This window comes from Nomia melanderi, chromosome 1 (genome assembly GCF_051020985.1).
Source record: "Nomia melanderi isolate GNS246 chromosome 1, iyNomMela1, whole genome shotgun sequence".
In the NCBI taxonomy this organism is placed as follows: domain Eukaryota; kingdom Metazoa; phylum Arthropoda; class Insecta; order Hymenoptera; family Halictidae; genus Nomia; species Nomia melanderi.
In genome coordinates, this window is record NC_134999.1 from 12,742,028 (window position 1) to 12,758,750 (window position 16,723).

The 16,723-nt window shown below is 39.5% G+C and overlaps 1 protein-coding gene across 5 annotated transcripts in view; it reads left to right on the forward strand.

Moving 5' to 3' along the window:
• LOC116427594 (octopamine receptor beta-2R) overlaps nt 1-16,723 on the forward strand; it is a 95,402-nt gene that overhangs the window by 60,735 nt on the left and 17,944 nt on the right. For 3 of the 5 annotated variants that reach the window (XR_012999805.1, XM_031978117.2, XM_076372717.1), the window contains 2 exons: nt 13,841-15,237; nt 16,085-16,315. Coding sequence is in view for 4 of the 5 variants with exons in the window: in XM_031978117.2 (XP_031833977.1) it covers nt 14,249-15,237; nt 16,085-16,315 (1,220 nt within the window). In the remaining variant the exon portion in view is untranslated. Of the gene's footprint in view, nt 1-13,840; nt 15,238-16,084; nt 16,341-16,723 lie in introns of all 5 variants that reach the window. The other 2 variants (XM_076373214.1, XM_031978119.2) reach the window with 2 other exon arrangements.

Here is a 16,723-nt window from a genome sequence, read left to right on the forward strand (position 1 = left end):
CATCTCCATCTTTCAATAATAACCACCAGAATATAACAAAAATCGATATCAAGAACCATTAACCCCTTGACCTACAATATCGTCTCAGTCCCGTGACGAAAATTTTCAACTGAACTTGAGAAATTAAATTGTCACTTATTGTTTTTAAATACAAATAAAATATTACTTTTCTATTATCAATCGTCTACCTTTGGAGTAAACGTAGACGTAGAATAAGCACAGTTTTCCTTTTAACATGTTGAATGTCGTGGGGGTCATCGGTGACCTCCAACCAAATCGTACTACTATAGTTTACTCGACAAAACGATGTTTATCTGAAAACATTTTTATATTACAGATAATGCTATCTAGCGCGTTGACATTCAGCTAGATGAATGTGTAATGATAATAATACAATTCAATCGAATAATTTAACACGTTCGCTACCTGTGTCACATATTTGTGACGACCGCGATCCTATATTTTATATAAAGGAAATGATATTAATCCTATAGAAATAGTTAGTTAAAGTTATAAGTTACGAAATTACATTTAGAGATTCAATGACTCGTTTTAGCTTCATTCGTTTCAATAGTTTCTTTGGAAGATTTATTAAATTGAATAAAGTACTAGAATTGAAAGAATCGCCACTGAAACAAACGTTGGTAGCGAACGTGTTAATATTATATTTTTTTCATTCTGTGTATCTTGCTCTACGAAATCATACGGCATTCAACGTGTTAATAAATTGTTAACTATGTAGTAGTTATATCAATCCTAGTTACGAAATAAATCATGGAACAAAGGGTTAAGAACAAAGCATCGAAAAATCTTCTCTCACAAAATCTCTAACAACTCCAACGAAACATCTTCCACGGCAATGCAACATTCCCTCGTCATAATTACGTCTCGTTATAATCGGTTCCCCGTCCCGTTCCCTCAAAATGAAGACTCGTGATCAGCAGGTTTGAATTCCATTCCGAAAACGAGCCGGAATCCGCTGTCTTCATTCCGCGACGCGTTGCGGAATGGATTTATGCGACGGCGGAGCCAAAATTAGCGGGCGTACAAAAGCGGTTCTCTGCACCGGACGATCGGAAATGCGAGAAATTCTCATTAAACGGTCCCCTCGTTCGGCAAGAATCGTCTGAGGGTCGACTCGTCATTGATCTTGCAGGTCCGCTGTCCTTGGTCGGCCCTGCCGTCGAGAATTCTACTTATATTCGAGGTTCGAGCGCGATTTACATGGTGGCGCGCCGCTTACGTGACGCTATCCCCGGCTGATTCCTCAGTGAGGAATTTTCCAACGCGAAGTTTTATTCCGTCCGGCGCACAAGGGGAAAATATCGATGTTTTCGTGGCGAAAAATCGATTCTTTGAAGTCCTTAACACTAAAACTATTGAGTGTTTAACATGTTTAACATATGTGGTCCTTAGAAACATTGTAAGAATAGATTCTTCTTCGGCTTTTTCATATATTGATTATAGTAATCAAGTGAAACTATTTTTCAAATCATTTCGAACATTTAACACTTTTCTCAATAATAGCGAGGTAAGAACTGCAAACTGCCATTTTGACAAGTTCGGTAGTTCTAGTGTTAAAGAAACGAAATGTTAATTAAAAACAGAATGCCTGGTAGTAATAAGCAGATTAAGTTTCTCACGAAATAAGAAATAAATATGATAACAAATGATTAATTATATATCATGTGTAGGTGCATAGTGATATTTTGATTTGAATAACTGGTGATAACAATGGTCTCTAATTATCGCCGATAACCCTATACAATTATCAATTCTTCTTTATTACTAAAAAATGTTGCATTTGTAGGCATTAGATATAAAAAACCCTTTTGCGAGTCTATCCTAGCAGCAATAAAGCCCAGGGACCCATTGCTTGTCGTTTTTAGTTAATCAGTGGATTGAGCCCAAGTAGGCAATAGCTACGAATTTTATACCTGCATGTAATTTAAAGTCAAGGCGATCCTTGGGGCTATTGCTGCTATAGTCGTTAGAAATTTCCGAGTCTCCGGCTGACGGAACCAACCGACGGACCGCTGGCGGGGAAGTAGGGGTTTCCCAATTTTTGGGAATCCTACCCACGCGTCTGTCACTCCCCCGCCACTAGCGGAGAGATATATATTGTACACCGACCAACCGGCATATTCATTGTACATTTAGAAATTGAAATATTAGATTGAGAAACCGTAGACTGTGTCAACTTCTTTCGCGTTCCCCAAAATACATCCTCCGAATCCCCAACGCCCCATCTTTCGGTTTTTCTTTCCTACACATTATTACTAGAAAATCAATTTATCCACATTTATTAGAGTGTTACAGACTTTCGATCAGTATCTCTTTGATTTTGCCTACTGTGCGACAAGAAAATAGGCATTTTTCGCGGCAAAAATGGCGAAAAGAACACTTTTTCTCGAGCCCTTCGATCGAAACGCGCCATCTTAGAACGCGATCTCTAACTGTGGCTAAGGAGATCTATTATCAATTGACTTTTCCTGTATTAGCGACGCCGGAAACTCTGCGTGGGGACCAGGAAGTCCGTGAACGCGTCCACTTCGACGGAATTCAAACTTTATGGGTTTTCCAGCGAAGTTTTTTGAAGATATTGTGATTCGACTGAGAAGTCTTGTAAGATTTTTCATGTCGTACGACTTCAGCTCTCCTTGGTTATTGGTTCGTGATTTTCCTTGAGATACTGAATCGCTTTTCTTTCTTGGAAAGCATTTTCTGCGATTTCGTCTTCTTCAGCTGGTGGCTTCCAGGAATTTAAATATACGCAGTTTTCCGGATTGACGTCATCCTCTGTTATCGAATTTCTTCTGGACCGAATTGATAAACTGATAAAAATGAGAAATTTTAAGATCTTTCGAAGTACATGAATTTTATACAATATTTATTAATTTACGTATATAAGATATTGCTTAAAGGAATCTTTAATTTAAAGAGCGTGATAGTATATAAGCTACTGTAATATCTTTATTAGTCGATGTATATTAAACCAATTAAAAAAATAAGATAACAAACAAGGTATTTAATCAATGAAACCCTGTGTTTCAAAATAAACAATTCTTTAAGGGTTTCCACTAGAATTCCATTATATTGTACATTTTCCATTTATCTTCCAAGCACCGCTACTTTTCACAAACCTCGCGATAAGTCGTTAGGTGAGTTAATGGTTCCGATGAAAGTGACCAAACCATAACAAAATACGATCGATCACGTTCAAACTGCACGATTGGCTCACGTAGTTCTTAACTGAAACCGCCTACGACCATTCCCAGGTTCACTCGCCAATATTCCTCGCCATCGATTCATTTTACGAGGTGCTCGATTAATAAATCGTGAACGTTTCCAATCATTTTCATGATTTCACTAAGTTCTAATTTCAAAGTTCATAATTTCCTGCGGGGAACACGTACTCGACCGTTTTCTTTGTCGAAAATGGAAAAATTAGGAACGTTACATGTTTCCAGGAACAAACTTCTTGTTCGTCGATAGCCAACGATTGTTTAATTAAAAATGCATTTAGTTTACACGCGAAAAGCATCGTTCAACTTCCATCGAGGCTTTAGACGAGCCGCTGAACGTAATTAAATATTTTTCATTCTCCTCAAGGATGCGCGCGCACTGTTTCCGGAGTTAATGGTTCGATTTTGTTACTGCTCATCGCACGGACTTCGACAGGTTTCATTTTCCAGTGGTTTTCCCTTTGAAAAAAGAAAGTTTATCGGCTAAGCTTTCCGCGAGCACCGTCGAACACGAGTGCGGGTAGCATGTATTTTATTTGGGAATGTTGAGAGAAAGATCGAAGTGGAATTAATTGATGAATTGACTGTGGAAAACAGACTGATGTTTTCGAATGAAACGTTGCATAATGAACAAAAAAGTTTGGATAACCGGTGAATTCTTTACTGACAGAGGAGCAAGAAATTACACTTTTACGTAAATATGGAGGACATATTGAAATATTTAACTTTCTACAGATGTATGTAAAAAGTATTTAAAATAACTTTAATCTTCTTTATGTAATAGTAAATATAGTGGTAAAAAATTGCAACAAAATGAAACTATAGTCTATAATGACCTATCTCATCTTTAACAGTAACTTGTGGTTAAATAAAAAATAGTAGACACAACGAATTAAATCAAGTAGTAACTATTATTTGTTAGCTACGGTCAATTACCTTCTGCCTTCGTATTAGTATCAATTTGAAAGAACAATTACAACTAAATTGTACCCCAACAATCACAAACAGAAACACATCGTCTAATCCGAACTTTTATTTCATTGTTCCTTCCAGACGACCCTAATATATCGAATAAAAAGGCTTACCGTCTGATGTTAGGGTCGTTGGGGGTTAGGGGAGCTTCCCCTAACGTGATCATAAAGTAAATCCTTGACAAACGCCCCAATGAATGTCGGAAAAAATGGGGGCTAACGGTGGAGGAATCTGAATCCGCGCGAATGTTCGCGCATCGCGGTAATTCGCCACTTTTTTTCCATTTGTTTCGAGCAAAGGGAACGATGGAAAGGGATTCCCCCGCGTGGATAAGAAATTCGGTCAGTGAAGTTTTATTCTGAACAAATAACTCGTTTGTTCGATAAAGAAAACTTATTTGAATTTTAAATATTAGGTTGGTGCATACGAAATGTCGGTTTTTCTTTACATGCGAACGTTTGTCTCTCTGTTTTCATTCTGCTTTTGTTTTTGGCATAACCTCGTTTATAGTCGTCCTCTCCATTGCCAGAGTCACATTTCACGAATAAAATTTTCTCAAAAGTGTTCTCTTTTGTTATTTGTTTTAAATTTTATACCGATATGAATTCAACCGATATTCCTGTAATTTTGTTATATGAGTATAAACTTGGTAATAATGCTGCGAAAGCTGCGCGCAATACGAACCAGGTGTTTGGGGAGAATACTGTTAACGATCGAAAATCGCAGCGTTGGTTTTAAAATTTTCGGTCTGACGATTTTTCCCTACAAAATGAATCGCGTGGAAGACCCAAAACGTCTGTGAAAAATGATGCTCTGAAAGCATTGGTGGAAGCGAATCCAACTGTATCTACAAGGGAACTTGCTACCAGAATGAAAATTGACCATACAACAATATTGCGACACCTTTCTGAAATTGGCAAGGTGAAAAAGATAGATAAGTGGGTACCGCACGAACTAACCGAGCGAAATAAGCTCAATCGGTTGAACGTATGCCCATCATTACTAACCGGATTTCATCGAGTGCCATTTTTCGATCGGATTATTACTTGTGATGAAAAATGGCTTCTTTATGACAATAGGAAAAGGTGTGCTCGGTGGCTTGGTAGGGATGAGGCTTGTGCTCATACTCCAAAGCCATCACTTCATCCACGGAAAATTTTAATAACAGTTTGGTGGAATGTGACTGGAGTAATTCAGTACTCATTCCTTCGAACTGGGAAGACAATTACAGCCAAAAAATACTGCTAGTACATTGATGAAATGCATGAAAAATTGAAAATTATACACCCATCACTTGTTAATCTGCATGGCCCAATACTTATCCACAACGCTCGGCCGCATACGTCCTAGAAAACGATTGCGAAATTAAATGAATTAAAATACGAAATTTCGCAGCACCTAGCTTATTCACTGGATCATACGCCAACCGACTTTCATCTTTTTAAATATTTAGAACAGTTTTTACGGGCTAAACAGTATGAAACTGAAGATAGCCTGAAAAATTCCATATCAGAGTTTATTGATTCTAAAGATCAGAATTCCTTTAAGACAGGTATTTATGCATTAAAATCTCGTTTGGAAAAGTGTATTGAAGCAAATGGAGTATATTTTAATTAAATAAACAGCTTTTGAAAAAAGATATGCAGTTTTATATATTCACTTAAAAATCCGACAATTCATACGCACCAACCTAATACTTCCAAATTGTCTGGGTAAGGCATTTTTATTATTTTCAAACTGTTAGTTTACTGTTATTAATTGTATAATAAGTAACTTCATTATCTTTTAACTGTTGTTAAGTCAATGACTTTTTTACAATTTTCTAACTAGCATTAATTAACCATTGATTCAACGCATTTTTCAGCTATTATTAATTTACCGTTACTAATTTCAGGATGATTTCTTTTAGTATTTTTTAATCAAGGCTAATTTAACGATTTTTAAATTAAGCGTATTTTAAAATAAGTAAATAAGTAAGTTGCGCGCAGCGAGCTTCGTATACCTTTATCGAAGTTTGAAACTCGAGTTTTCGGATTGTGTGCGTGATATTCCTGTGTACCAACACATCGCGCTTAAGGTACATGAATTCTGGACCTGTTACGTTCGCAGACCGCCGATATACGTTTTACTCGAAAGATACTTAACCTATTTTTCAAATTGAATTTAATAGATACGAGTATCCTTCGGTTTACATCGTCCGAAGAGGAACACTGTTTTGCATTTATGAATATTGAAGCGTTCACTTAAATGTTGGTGTACCTCTAGTGAATGTATAATCCCTTTATAGTAATGAATAATCAAGTAATTTTTACAGAATGTGTAACGAAATACAACCGGCGGTAGTTATTTTCGCTATGTTTTTCAGTTTATATTATATATTATACTAATGTTCCAGTAACAATATACAGAAAAATCTATTGTTAACCCTTTACGTGGAAATTACCAGTCTCGCCCGCGCGTGACCTGATTTTCTAAATAATTTTATAAATCTACCTCATCGTAACCAAAGTTGATTGATTAGCAATACGCAAACTAAATTGCAAATCAATTGAAGTCTCAATAGACACACTTTCGTAGTTTCTATAGAGAAATTCCAAAAAGTCGATTTAACTGTTCGATTGTTCTAGTGTTAAATCTAGTGTTAACCCTTTACACTTGAGAGGTGACTCGCCACTTGATTTTGTACAGTAAAACTATCAAATTTGATATCTAATATTATACTTTGCATAATGCATCAATTCAAGAAATATAGAAATAAAATAACTTTGTTCCTCAATGTACTTGTGATTTCTTTTCGAAATGTCTCACAAAATATTGTCTTTATCTCGTTAGAAAATGTTAAAATATTTGTAATCTAAAATCTAAAATCTTCCGAATGCAAAGGGTTAAATAACAAACAACATTCGAAACGTCCCCTTTCGTCGCAAGGTTCGTTCGCGACGAGCGTGTGGCAAAGTAAGTCGGACAATTCTCACAATCCAATTTTACCTGACAAAGTGTCCGCGGCGTCGCGATAAATTCGCCATGCCTGGATCGCGACGCGGCCGTATTTATTCGTGTTCCGCTGCCGCTGGATTCGCAGGTTTGCCACGTTACGTGCGTCGTAAGTCACGGCTCGGTCGTTCATAAAAAATGATCGTGCTTCGGCCACTACAAACGCCACCGGTAACGGTTCATCCCGTCTATGCCGTTTCGACGATACATGATTCATCCACCCGCGCCGATCCGACTTTCGGTATCCAGGGAAAAAATTTGTGGACTTCGCGGTTTACGATTTAGTGCTACCGGGGAAACGTAACTCCGATGCATTCGACTGCCCCGAACTTTTCGAAGAACTCGCGACCAATGATTTACTACAACTCCTCAAATCAGTTTACGTAAAATGCAGGTTTCCCTTTGAAACGGTTGATTTTAGGGGACATTTATTTTCAATGGTGATTTTTGTTATTTCGCTTAAAGCGTCTTTCATGGATTTGAATTTTGTTCGTTTAATATTATGTTTAATTTATTATAATCATTTATTATAATAAATGTGTGTCTATTATATCTTAAAAGTTTTGTTCTGCTGTTAACAGGGATAACTCGTAGCACATTATGCGAGGGAAATGATTTTTATAATATTGTCGCTAATGCGTTGAGTGATCGCTCTAAAAATTATTAATGTTTGTATTTTCAGATGATATTCGAATATAATGGAAATCAGTTAAAATATAAGTAAAAGAAATTGCGATAATATTAAAATAATATGATATTAATCCTTCTTCGAATATTATAATAATTTTGAAAAAAGTCTCATTTCGTTTTCGAAATATTTATGGCGACGAAAGGTGCAATTGATGAGTTTGATCAGCGGTACAATTCAATAAATATTCCTCGCGCGAGCGTTTGCGAAAGGGCGTACCGCGAAATCCATTTGCGAGTGAAATCAGCTTAAGAAAAGACCGCTGATTGGCCGCGCCTGGCAGCAGCTGAATCGGATTTTGTAACGTGAGGCCATGATCGGACACGTTTCCGCAAAATCAAGTTCCGTCCCCCTGCAAAATGGAGGAAAAACGGATAACGCGTTGCGGCCGCGGCGCGCAACCACAGGGAACGAATCGCGTTTCAACCGGAAACCAAATCGGAATTGATCACTGTCCTTCCAACTGGCTGACATTATTAAATTTTTCTACTCGAACCTTTCTGTTACGTCATCTCGTAAATAATGTCGATCCTTATGCTATGTTCTAGTGTGCTGAATTAATACTTCCGTTTTTTTCACCATTCGATGCAGAGTTCCGTGATATACAAGCCTCGTAGGATTTACGAAGGAACTAACTTATTTGAATTCAAGATCGGAATTACTGTCTTTCACAAATAGGGAAAGCTTTTGTTATGAAAAATTGAATGGTAACGATCTTATATTGATAATCGCAAAATGTGATAAACAATTTTATATTGAGTACGTTTGAGGACAAGGATTAATCACAGATGTATCGATCATCATTGTGCACGATAGCTTCTTATATTTCGATTAATTTTGTAATGCTATTTTCTAAATGTATTTTATCAATAAACATTGTAAATAATAGATAGATGAATATCTTACATAGGCGAATAACGACATTACTAGGGTTTTCTTTTAATTGTTAACCTACTGACCACGTATTGTGCGAAATTTTCCTATTTTCCGGTTAACGGAGAAGAATATATAATTTCTTATATGGAAAATGGCATTAAGAAATATCTTGCAAAGTAAGCATTGCTTATGGGATCACCTAATAATTTGTTTCTTTTATTCGCTCCCCGCGAACGCGAATTATCGAAGTGAAACGAACACCGTAAGGTAACTCGTTCGAAAAAATATTATTTTCAATCATTGGTCTTCCGCGTGCGATTTTCCCTCCAGTTTTGTTGACGTTCGATATTCGAATATTTTTGAAATATCAACAGTGTTGAGATTGAAATTTCTATTTGTGATTTTGTGGTTGTCTAAAGCGTGAATTTTTTAAAGGGTGGACACGTATTTCTTTCAATGAAATTTCCGGTGGCTTCCCATAAACTTCTTCTGTGTGTTTTTTTTTCTTTAATTAATAGAATGTTATGAATTTTTCAGATTATTGTTTATTATACATTTATATAATAATATTAAAGTTAGATATATTTTTTGTAATGGGAACTTCGAAGCGACACGATGCGTTAAAATGTTTGAAGACCGAATAGAAATTTGTTATTTCTCCTTCATCATTTCATTATTTTCTTACACTATCATTTCTTCGTAAAATGAAATGGAATACTAAGTGCAAATTAACATTCATTTAACAAACTTCTAAAACGTACGAATACACTTTCAAAAAATTCATTCGAAGTTAGAAAGTCAAACACCTTCAATTACTAGAAATTTAAAATAAAACTTCACAAATTTTTACTGTACACCTTAAATAAACTACCATGTAAAATAATTTATAAAACGATCGTAATACCTCTAATATTAAACCTACACTTATACATTAAATAGTACTATTAAACAGTACTATTAAAATTAAATAGTAGTACTGAATAGTACCGTTAAAATTAAATGGTAGTACTAAATAGTACTATTAAAATTAAATACTAGCATTAAATAGCATTATTAAAATTAAATAGTACTAAATAGTACTATTAAAATGAATGAATATTATTAAACAATAGTATTTGAGTATAACAAAATACAATAAAACCATACATATTAAACACAAATACCCAATGTTCCATAAACCTAGAATCTCGTAAACCGCAGCCCTGACACCGCAGTAGCAAAAATATCAAAGAAATTCTCTCTGTAACGGCGAGGAGGATCATTTATCTTCCGCAGGACGCTTATCGACCATCGGATTCTTGGAGGAAATCTTCCCTCGCAGCGGTTTCTTCCGTGAGAATTGCAACGCTGCCTCGTGGCCGCGACGTCGTGGCCAAGAAATAACTTCATCGAGTAACGCTGACGGCCCCTGGACGGGCAAGAAACGCGCTGACCGTAATACGCGACACCTGGGGCGGCATTGGAGAACGCGGCCTTGGCGAGGCGTCCGTCGTCGTCAAGAACGAGGCTCGAGGATATCATCTTTGTCCGATGCGCTGGTGTGTGACGGTCGAGGACGAAGATAACCCTCGTCCGCGGAGATTAAAAGAGCGCAAAGCTAAGATTAGGCCTGAAACCGCGACCACCGGGTCTAGGTTAAGTCTGACTCCCGGCTCCTTTCTGGCCCGCCGTTTCGTAATCGATGTGGTCGCCATTGTGTGTACTAACCGGTCGAGTGGTAATTAACGCGTTATACGTTGTAAACTACGGATCTGGTCGAAGTAAATGAAATGTAAAGTGAAATTGAATGTTCTTTGAATGCTCTGTTTAGCTGTAAATATTATATTTAATTGTTTTTTGCATTATTTATTTATTGTTTATTTGGAAATGTGGTTTCATCGTTGCTGTTGCTATTTATCTTCTTTTATTATAATATATAGTAAATTATGATATGTACCATATATAAATTATAGATATGTAATATTTATAATTATATATTCTTTGTTAATGTTTTGTGGTGAATTATATAAGTTATAGTAATTGATAATTACACTGGTAATTCGTTTATATTTCTAGACTTCCAATATGAGACAGATTTTTTAAATTACAAAAAGAGTAACACCTGTTCTCGACCACAAGCAGAGTTTCTAGATTAGTAGTGTAGTTAGATTATAAAATATGGAGTGCCGGATTCTTCAGAGAATTCGAAGGAACGTTTTGTTTTGATGTTCTTGAAGTAGTTCTTCGTGTACTTGCAACACATTCGAAGTTTCCTTGTGGGGATAACAAAGTTCGTGTGAGATCAGCTTCCTGGGGATTCATTGAAAAGGATAAAAGGTTTTTCGAGGAGTTTGGTCTTTAAATCCTTCTGTCCGGAATGAAATCTTTTGAACAACTTATCTAGAGTTCACAATAAATATATAAAATTCATATTACTATCTAAATCACAATGAAACTGCTAGCAATAGAATTACAAATTAATACCTCTTTCTATCCAATACAATACGCTATACTATACTTGAAATTTCCACAATTCTACTACTTCAGCAATTAATTTAATACACAAGCAAATAATTAAACATTCGAAACAACATATCAAACTCCCAAAATTCCATCTCACACAATCCACCATCAAACACATCTTACATCTCACTTCACACCTGAATGCACGTTAACCTAACATTCAACACTCCACTCATAATTCTAGTACTTCACCGCTTCAACAATTGTTTACCCAATCAAATCGTATACTATTCAAATCATCAAATCGTATATCATCAAACAACGTCAAATTTAATCCATCACCTCTTTGCACACTTCCACATAAAATAACCTAGCACTGAATACTATACGCAAAATGTTACTACTCCGCTGCTCCAACAATGATTCCACCCAATACCTGACCAAACAGAGCACCGTCGATCATCAAAGAACGCATCAAATTTCGAGCATTCCTCGCGCGATCTAACATCAAACGCATCTTTCCTTCAGAAGAATGTCGGTCCTTTGAGGCATCGATCATCCGAAAGTTTCGTGCACCAGCGACGGTCACAAGGCAAAGGGAAAAAGCCGGAGTGCGGCTGGCGGGGGTGGTGAAAAGGTGTCGCGACGGAAGGCCAACAGACAAAACCCAGAAGAACAAAGGGGAAGAGACAGGCCTAGCGCGAAGTAATCAAACGCGAATCCCTGGTTCCGGCCGGCGGCGCTGTCGTTTTCATCGGGGAATAAAAGTGCAGTTGCCCGGCGGGGGCGGGGGAGGATGGTAGTTTTTCATCGGCCGCCCGGGCAGAATCGCGTTGCGCGGGCCGCTAGCACGCCCTCGCCGTCGGAATAATTGACCCAAATGTACCGCAAAAATAGCGGATCATAAATTACACGGGGGCGGGGCGGGGAGTGTGCACTTGACACGGCCCTGTCGCGGCACGGTCAACGGAGCTGGAGAGGCAGACGACGGCGGCAGAAAAAGAGGGTTCCCATTCAAGGTTACTCATTCTTCCGGCACGTCCTCGTTTCGAGTGGCGACAATCGGGAAAACGGCGGAGGCGCTTCAAAGGGCCGATGCGTGCGCGGCCGGCGCCGCGAGTTAGCAATCAGCGCTGAATCCCCGGTGCTGATTGCGTTTCGGGCAAATATTTAGTTTGCTGATAGGGAATTCATTATTTTTTCTACGAGGGATTCGTGCTTGGGGGGTTCGTGGTTTTGTTTTCACTTGTTTCCCTTGGGAATTGGATTTTGATGTTTGCCATTTTTTGTGCGAGCGTTATTAGGGACTTGAATAGGACTATGACATTGTGAGAATGAATAGGGGAACGATTGTTTAGGGATTTGTAGCTGTTGTGCGAACGAGAAGTTTCATTGTTTTCCGGTGTATCGAGTATTTGTGTTTGAGGATATTGCGTTTGTATTGGTTTAACGGTAGTGTGTTGCGACCTCCATCGTTTGTTGCCGTTTTGGATAAGGGCGGGGAAAAATCGTGAATTTAAATCAGGATATGTAATTTGTAGAATTAAGTGATCAGTTAATTGATTTTGGGTATTAGCTGAACTAATGAGTAATTCATTAATTTTATGAAGTGGTATGCACACGATAATAAAAACGGTAATAATAGTAATGTGATAATCTTGCTGTTCGTTTCTAAAACGTTGAACAACGGAGTTCGTACTATCGTACGTTGTTAAGACTTCACTACGTCTATGCAGAGAATTGTTAATCGAAATCGTGATAGAGGAAGTCTGTTTGAAAAGAAAGGAACTTGGAGCAAATAAATCTGCTGGAACGGTGCAGCGCTATGCAGACCGAATAAATTGAATAGTCCGAATGATTGTAATGGATTGAGTAGATTAAGCGGATAGTACAAACAAATCGAATAAAGTGGGTCGTCTAGTGTGCTTGATATCCCTCTCGTGTCGAATACCTCAATGGGGACGATAAGAAATTCGTATCACGTTTAAACAACGTACAATGGCTCTAATGGAAATTATTGTTTGTCCCGCAGATACAATAGCATGTATTTCACGACAACTTTGTCATCTTCGAGCCGAATCACTTGCATCCCGCTTGCAATACATAAATTATAATACATTTAGATTCAAATATGCAGCAGAATAGAAATCTTCCAAAGAAAAATATTCGAATATGCCTAAAATATGGGAAACAATTACAGTGTAATAAAATACAGACATTTTAATCACAATTACTTATATACAATCAATTACAACAACATGCCTCACATATATCATCACGTATTTACTATTCACAATCTTCGAAACACATATTTTTCAACGCAAACTTCAAAATACCAATACTAAAAAAACCAGATATTTTCACGAAATCAGCAGATTGAAATATTTTAACTAAATTTTATTTCCAACTTTCAATATTATAAATTTCTATAAAACTCAACGTACGCTCGAATCTTTCGAAAAAAACGATGCCAGAATATTCTCCGATTTTTTAAACAATACAAACCACTTCTTCAATGATATCACGCCACCGATAAAGACGAACATTAAACGAAAATCTCAAAGAAGCAATTCTTTCTGAGCCCCCTCCCTCCACGATCTAACAATCACCTCGGTGTTTCCAGGTCACCAGCACCTCGCCCCATCGAAACATGTAGACTGCTCCGCGGTCGAGCGGTCGCAGCCGAGTCGTCGCGTCGGGTTCGGAGATCGTCGTCTGAACCGTCAGAGCCGGGGCTCGCGGGTCGGCCGGATCCCCGATCTTTCTCTCGGCGCAGCTGGAGCCGATTACGCTGGCAAGCGTCCCGGCGTCGAGTAGACAGGTCGCCGAGTGGCAACGCCCTTACCCAGCAAGGATGAAGGCCAACCTGGTACGTCGGCTCGTCGGCACGTCCGTGACCTAAGGGGCTTGGCCCGGGTCGAGTCTCTTCCGGCCGAAGAGGAGGACACCAAGGCCAAGGGAACCAAGGCACGCGCTCGCGCGAGGGAACACGAGAAGAGGAAAAAGAGCGGGTAACCGGGGAAAGCCGAGCATGACGACGATCGCAACTACCTCCGAGCCAACGGAGGTGTCCTCGGTGGACGTGACGAGCCTGCTGAACGCCATCTCGACCGAGGACAGTCAGTTCGCGAACGGCACCTACCCGGCCGATCAGAAGTGGTCGGTGCCCGCTACGGTAGCTAAAGGCTGCCTGCTAGGCTCCATCATCCTGACAGCCGTGTTCGGCAACCTGCTGGTGATGGTGTCGGTGATGAGGCACAGGAAGTTGCGTATCATCACCAACTACTTCGTGGTGTCCCTGGCGTTAGCGGATATGCTAGTCGCCATGTTCGCGATGACGTTCAACGCCAGCGTGCAGATGACCGGCCGGTGGTTATTCGGCTACTTCATGTGCGACGTGTGGAACTCGCTGGACGTGTACTTCAGCACTAGTTCGATACTCCACCTGATGTGCATCTCGGTGGACCGGTACTGGGCCATCGTCAAGCCGCTCAAGTACCCGATCATCATGACTAAAAGGCTAGCCGCGTACATGCTGCTGGCTTGCTGGATCATGCCCGCGTTCATCTCGTTCGTGCCGATCTTCATGGGCTGGTACACCACCGTCGAGAACAGTATGCACAGGCGCAAGCACCCCGAGCTATGCGAGTTCAAGGTGAACAAGATCTACGTGATATTCTCGTCGAGCATCTCGTTCTGGATACCCTGCACCATCATGACGCTCACGTACTTCGCGGTATTCAAGGAGGCGAACCGGCAGGAGAAGCAGATGCACAGCCGAATGGGCAACGTGATGCTGCTGAGCCACAGGCCCAGCAAGGACCTGAACAATCTGAACGGCGAACTGAACAGTGCCGGATCCTCGAAGACGCTCACGCTGAACGAGATCAGCACCGATCATTTGCACACGCCGACCAAAGACAAGAATATCATGAAGATGAAGAGGGAGCACAAAGCTGCGAGGACGTTAGGCATCATCATGGGGACCTTCATATTGTGCTGGTTGCCATTCTTCCTGTGGTGCGTCAACGAACGTTTTTCAGTTCCTTTTTTTTTATACCAGTTGATTATGACGTTTCATTGCGTCGGTTGGATAGTGGAACTTCTCGGGTTTCTACGGAGTGTCGAGCTTCGCGCGTGATCTTCCTCGAATCGTTGATTTTTCGCAGTTTGTTTAATGTCACGTGAAAATTGAGAAGGATCGCGACGCGAGCCGCGTGTGCGTCTCGCTTGCATAATGGTTCCAATTGTTCTCGTTAGTCTAAAACGCGATTAAGTAAATACGTCGGTTGGGACGGCTAGCTGTGTGGATTAACGGTCAGCCTTGTTTTGTGACGGCAAGAGAACAATTTAAAGGAGTTTCTGGTTTCTTAATTTATCACTGTTATTATCTCATTATATATATATATTGAAATTCTCAAAGGTAGTTTGTGGTCCGCAGAATGATGGATTTGTATAATTCCAGACTAGGGTGCACCCTAAGAAAAATTTCTATCATTTCTTGATAGTTTCATATCATTCTAACATCGTACTCAGAACATTCTAATATTATAGCCTTATATACTTCGAATCTGAACGTTAGAACAATCTAATTCACATTCACTTATCTACTTACTCGGCTACACCGTTCGATAAAGAATATTATCAGACAGAAAGCTATAAAAGAAAAACAATAAAAATTACAAAAGAGAAAGTAACAGAATAAAAGTACTCAAGTTATGATTAAAATCTTCATCGGAAGAGCAAGTCGTCGTTACACGAAACATAGATTGAACAACTAGTTCTGTTTCTCCTAGATTACCCAAGAACACGAATCGTGAAACTTTCCTTCCTCGGAAGGGAGTAATTGAGCGAAGTTTGTCTTCAGGTACGTCATAACGACCCTGTGCGGCGAATCCTGCCCGTGTCCCGACGTCGTGATCGCGCTCCTCTTCTGGATCGGGTACACGAACTCGGCGCTGAACCCGCTGATCTACGCGTACTTCAACCGCGACTTCCGAGAAGCCTTCAAGAACACGCTGCAGTGCGCTTTCTGCTCGCTCTGCAGACGAGAGCCGTCCGACCTCGAGGCGCTCGATTTCCGTCGGCCGTCCCTAAGGTACGATCTGGTCTGACACATTGAGGTACGCACTACATTCTATCGCTTTTTTTCGTGACCCCTTCTTTCGCCAGCACTCCGCGCCCACGACACCTCGACACTCGTGCTTCGATCAAGTCAAGTCTTCCTGGAACATTATGGAAATCCGGTGAACCGAGTTTTCTACAGAGTTCTCTTGAAATTCTATTTTTCAAGCGGAAGCTGTTGCGTATCGAACGTGAAACAATGGAAAGTGTATCTTGTATAAAGGCTTGTTGCACTGGAAATGCTTCGGAAGACTTGATATTATTCTATATTCTTCCGTTAATGAATTGCAAAGTCCACTGTCGATTCGATTGCTTTTCATGTTGAGATAGTTAACGAATGTCGGATTTGTAATGTAAGGTGTATTCAGCAAGACATTGATTT